General features: G+C 35.0%; 1 protein-coding gene across 2 annotated transcripts in view; it reads right to left on the bottom strand.

The window, feature by feature from the left end:
- Window positions 1–629: 629 nt before the first annotated feature.
- The window catches only part of gosr1 (golgi SNAP receptor complex member 1), a 107,244-nt gene continuing 101,873 nt past the window's right edge, over window positions 630–6,000 (bottom strand). For both annotated transcript variants that reach the window (XM_073053377.1, XM_073053379.1), the window contains exon 9: window positions 630–2,516. In XM_073053377.1, coding sequence (XP_072909478.1) covers window positions 2,392–2,516 — 125 coding nt within the window. In that variant the 3' untranslated portion in view covers window positions 630–2,391. The remainder of the gene's footprint in view (window positions 2,517–6,000) is intronic.

The following is a 6,000-nucleotide window of genomic DNA, read 5'->3' as shown; positions in this document are numbered from 1 at the left end:
GCAGTTACCCATCACAAGCTCAAATGATCCATTATGAATGTGCTAAACCACTAATTTAACTGGCTAACAATACAGAGTGCTTAAAGGAAGGAAGTATAAATATACATTGAAAAAAGATTATATACTGTAGGTTCAACTAGAAGAATGGAGCCAGTATAAATCAAGTCTAACTCCAAAATATTTTCATGGCCCTAAGGGCACTGAAAAGCTGCTTGATGAAAAGTCCTGATGAAGTGTCTCTGCCCAAAATGTTGGCTCTTTATTCCTCTCCATAGATGCTGACTGACCTGCTGAGTTCCTCCAGCACATTGTGGGTTACTCTGCAGAATCTCTAGTGTTTATCAAAGCTGCCAATTTGGCTGCATTTAAACGTACCTTAGTGTTCAGATTAATCTTCTGGTACTGTATATAATTAAAGAAATACGTAAACTGATTTCGGGTACAACACTGACACTGAAGCAAAATATTTGCTAGTGATCAACTGTAGTTAAAATCTGATATCATTGTATAAAAACAATGAATTCTGTGAAAAGTATGAATTATTAAAGCATGTAACTATGGCAAAGACTCTGGTTATCTTTAATAATAATCTTAAGATCTATTATATGACAAAATACCATCCAGTAGGATCACTTAGAATTCTAATTTATTAACAAATTACATACAGTTAAAGCTTCTCTGTACAATGCAGAAAATACATTAGCAGAAAACAAAATTATTTTACAAGATCATTAAAATCTACATTAACAAAATTTCCAAAGCACTTAATGCATTAAGGATTCAGACAGAAAAGGAAAAGGAAGTGCCTGAGGAAAAGAATGTCTTTGACACCAATTTTGAAAAGGTTAAAAAAGTAGCAGTATTCTTTATTATTGGGCAAAACAGAACCTTTAATATGGATTAACTCAACAATGCAGGAAACAAAAAAATCTAGCTATACAATTGAAGAATTTTAATTTGAATGAAGCCAATCTGTCGCTGAACATATGGTAGCTATAGTGTCGAGTTAATTCATAAAAGATGCCATGGTAAATAGGTAGTAGCCTTTATTCAATAGACAGTGCTATGTACAAAAAGGTTCATTTCATTCTGGACACTATTGGAATGATTCATATTCCCAATATAGAGTTTTGTGCCTGCATGAAATCTAAACTGCATTTCAATTGGTTACCTCAATCTGAGGAACAAACACAGTTTCTCTCTTTAACAGGAGACAACTATTTGTTAGATGCTCTGTAAATCAGGAGGCCACAGCTATGTGGTTTGTGAATAAATGTACTGTGATTTTTAAAACAGCACAGAGGACAAATCACAATTTTGTGATAAAATATTGGGAAAAAAATGAAAACAAATAACAGCTATTCAACATGATGATTTTCTTGGTGAAGATAATCTAAGGCGTTTTGGTTTCTCTCTCATAAAATTTAAGCTTTGGTAACTGATTTTAATTTAAACTACTAAATCGAAGAAAGAAAATCGAGAGCATCAGGTTTATCTGGCCAGTGGCTTCAGCTGTTTATTCAAATATATTACCTTAGTTACCAATGTCTTAGCATAAACTGTGTATCGGAAGCCATCCTGAAATATTAACTATAAGGTTAGACACTGACACTCAAACAGTGTTAAGCTAACAGTTATTTGGAAATTTCTGGTTTAAAAAAGCTTTTCCAGATCCTGCAGAACTCAGAAGATACATTTGAAAAAAAAATATATATTTTTTGAAAATAAATTTATTTCCTTTGCTCCAGACTTTCTTCACTTTTCTTTTGGTCCTAGGTCTTGGCCAATGCTGTTTTCCAATGAAACTGACTTGGAGCTGGGTTTTGATCCAGCAGTCTCTGTAGTTCTTACAGCAAAGAGCAGAAAGTGGAAAAGAGGAAATCAAAAGAACAAATCCATGTTTTGTCACCGTGTGACATAGGTACAAAATTTGTTGCAGTACCATTCTGCACGGAAGTATTTTGAAGTATTGATTATCTGTGCTCTTGAAAATACATATTTTGGATACAGTTTCAAAGTAGTTTATTTTTAAGTGTGACTCTATAATTATAAATGAAACTGCACCTTACTTCCTAGACAATGGAGTTGGGTGAAAAATGATAACACAAATATAGCACATTTAACGAGTCTTTAAAGTATACATCAACGTGCTGTAATTCAAAAATATACTTTACAAGAGCATAATTACTTAAACAAAAATCAAAGGATTTACATTTGATCATAACCAAATCACACAACTGTGGCCCATGGGAATGCTGCTTAAAAACATTCCATGATAACCAAGATCCATTCAACCTAGCAATCTAATCAATATATGCAGGTTAGGTCCATATGCTCCCACTGCCACTCCAGTGCTTTATAACTGTGGAAACATCTAATTACAATATTTCATCAGTGAAAAGCATACAGCAGCAATAAGATAGTGCAAATGCCAATAACACCACCCAAAATTAATGTATCCCTACGTTTTCTCAAATTTATTCTTTGAACCAAACTGTTAATGGCAGGAAATCGATCTGGAATTGTTGTTAAAGAAACAAAGTCATTTTTGATATATTAAAACAATCCAACTACATTGGACATCAAGGTTTTAAGAAATACAGTATCTTCTCCAAAGTTCTCTCCTGAAGATATAAATTCCTTGGAGATATAAATTCTATGGATGTTGGGTGCTTTTATGATGAAATGTGCTTCTTGGAGGAGGCTGAATGTTTTAAGTACTTATGGCCATTCAATTTCAAGAAGATTCACATGCAGATGCAAACATGTAATGACAATACGGATCTTTGTACAAAAGAACAAATAGTAAACCTTATTTCCAATTAAATTTATAAAGATAATTGAGTCACAGAAACTGAGATGGAATAATAGGTCATTTGGCCCTTTCAACCTTCTCAGTTATTCATTGTGATTAGAGATAATCCTCCATCTCATTACCAAATTGTTAGCATCTCTTCATAATCCTTCATTCGCAATCAATCTTTTTAAAAAAAATATAAAATTCAAGGACTTGGTCTCTACAGCACTCTGTGGTAGAGAATTCCTGTCACTTCGTACTTCCTTACGGATTATGACCCCACCACTGAATGTAAAGACTTATTTATCTTTTTGTGGGATACATGGAACAGTCTTTGTTTCAGTAGCTACCTCCCTCACTTCTTCGTCCTGTATAACAACTGAATTGATGCTGTTTCCTGCACTCATACAGAACTTGAAAATCTTGAGAAATTGAAACCTGCCAGGTTGTACTCTATTCCCTCCCACTTTCTTATTCTAGCTTCTGCCCCCTTTCTTTCTAGTCCTAATGAAGGGTCTCGACCCGAAATGTCAACAGCTTATTCCCATCCATAGAAGCTGCCTGACCTGCTGAGCTCCTCCAGTATTTAGTGTGTGTAGCTCATTAATTCCCACTGTTTCCTGTCTGTGAAAACAACTTCAATGCATGTCTGCATTTCCCCCAATCCCAGTTCCTTAATTTTTGCAAACTGAACTTTAACATGGTCTTTACCAATGATCTTCTGAAAATACAAGCACACTGCACCCACTGGTATTCAATCTGCCTACTAGTAAAATCCAAACAAAAATCAAGTAGGTTTGTTAAACACTATTTCCTTTTAATGAATCTATGCTGCAATTATTAATATTTCCCAAGTATCCTGTTATGCTATCCTTTATACAGACTCCAGCATTTGCCCCACCACAAATATTGGATAACCAATCTGTAGCTCCACTTTTCTCCTTCCATTTTTAAACAGTGTATGTTATCTTGGTCTTCCTTGATATGCAGGAACCAATCAATATTCAAAAGAGTACTGAAAATAACAACTGATGCCTCCACTACTTCCACGAATGCCTCACTTAGTCCTTTGAGATGCAGATTATCAGGCCTGAAGACTAATTGACTTTCAGCCCCATTAACTTCTTCAGCATTATTTTTCTTATAACTACTACTAATTTCCCTTATTCTACCTGTTTCATTTCTTCCACAGCATTTCCGGCAGGTATTTGGACTTTGTGCAAATAGAAACAAAGTATTTATTTAACTACTCAGCAAGTTTTTTTGTACTTCTTTGCCCACTATATTGGGTGAAACCTAATTTGGAGTACTGTGTTCAGTTTTGGCACCTACCTTACAGGAAAGATGTAAACAAGGTTGAAAGAGTAGTTACATTTTGACATACTGAGGTCAACTCCTCTACTGTACCAAAACTGAAAAGAGTGAACTTTTAAAGAGATTTAACCTAATAGATCTTTAAGGCTGTGCTATTCATTTTATAGAACAGATTTGAATTGAAAAGAGTTGCTGGGTTTGGAGGACCTGAGTTATAAGGAAAAACTGAGTAGCTTATGCCTTGGAATGTAGAAGGTTGAGAGGAGATTTGATAGAGGTATACCAAATTATGAGGGGTATAAATAGAGTAAATGCAAACAGGCTTTTTCCACTGAGGTTGGGTGGGACTATGACTAGAGGTCATGGGTTAAATGTGAAAGGTGAAAAGTTTAAGAGAAATATGTGGAGAAACTTTTTCACTCAGAGGGCTGTGAGAATGTGGAATGAGCTGCCAGTGAAAGTGATGCATGCAAGCTTGATTTCAACGATTAAAAGCTCGGCTAAGTACATGGATGGTAGGGGTATGGAGAGCTATGGTTGATGGGAGTAGGCAGTTTAAATGGTTTGGCATGGACTAGATGGGCCAAAGGGCCTGCTTCTGTGCTGTACTTTTCTACAACTCAATAATCTGTTTTTGCTTTTAAGGGACTTACACATATTGTAACTTAACATTTCATTTTGACATACTGAGGTCAACTCCTCTACTATACCCAAACTGAAAAGAGTTAACTTGTAAAGAGATTTAACCTAATAGATCTTTAAGGCCGTGCTATTCATTTTATAGAACGGTGTTGAATTGAAAAGTAATTTACTTCCAAGACCTTCCTGTTTAACTTAACTGGAACTACAAGTATTCTCACAGGTCCCACTAAAGTATACTAGTTCTTTAAAATATAGAACTACTTCAACTGAATTTAGAGTATGGATCAGGTTTACTCACAAGTTCAATAGATAACCACATGGCCATGACTCTGTACTCAGGTTTTATTGAAACTATTCTGTTCTACAAACAAATGCAAGTGTGAATCTGCTTTTAATAGCACAATCATCTTTCATGAAGGCTTTTTTCCATAAAATAATTTCTTCCCTTTTTATGGCCTTAAAAAATTATACAATCTGTTGTTGATGCAAATAAGTTAAATGTCAAACATCAAACTGCATGCTCTAGATATGTTTCAGTTGTCAGGACATTACTATTACAATTTTCACCTGAGTTATTATATATTTGTTTCCTAACTTTCTTCTAGCTGTTACAAATAACCAGTGGCAAATCAATTCATACAAAAGCTACTTAAAGCATCATATAGTGGTATAAAATTTCGAGAAATCAGTAGATCAATGGAATGGTACAAATTATGTACATAGTATAGATCTTACTGAAGAAACTGCTGAGCTTAGACAAAACCAATACAATTGGTTTTGAAATCCAAAATATGAAGTTAAGAACCTTTTGAAATCTATATATTAGACTACACCTCTAAGGAGAGCAATTTAAATTCTCTCAAAAACAACCATGGGGTCAACATATTGGCTCCATTAAATTCAACAGAGTAAAACTGGAGTTTAGTTGAAGGCAGTGACATTTGGCACTCATGCCTTTATTGGTCAGGATACTGAAGGAAGAAGTTGGGACATTATGTTGTAAGATATTGTTAAGGCTACATTTGGAGTACTGTGTGCTGTCAGATCGCTCTGCTATGCAGTAGGAAGGAAGAATTAAACTAGAAAGGGTGCAAGGGTTTTCAAGGATATCACCAGGATTGGAGTCCTTTATAAGGAGAGGCTGCATAGGAAGCCAAGGTTGGACCTTATTTTGAGTCCCTCCTACAGAATTTGCATTCCAGCTGTCTATGTGATATGCAAGTCAGTTTGCAAGTATGAAATGAAAA

The sequence above is a fragment of the Hemitrygon akajei genome, chromosome 8 (genome assembly GCF_048418815.1).
Source record: "Hemitrygon akajei chromosome 8, sHemAka1.3, whole genome shotgun sequence".
Lineage (NCBI taxonomy): Eukaryota > Metazoa > Chordata > Chondrichthyes > Myliobatiformes > Dasyatidae > Hemitrygon > Hemitrygon akajei.
Note: the sequence above shows the minus strand (reverse complement) of the source record. Positions and strands in the feature narration are given on the sequence as shown.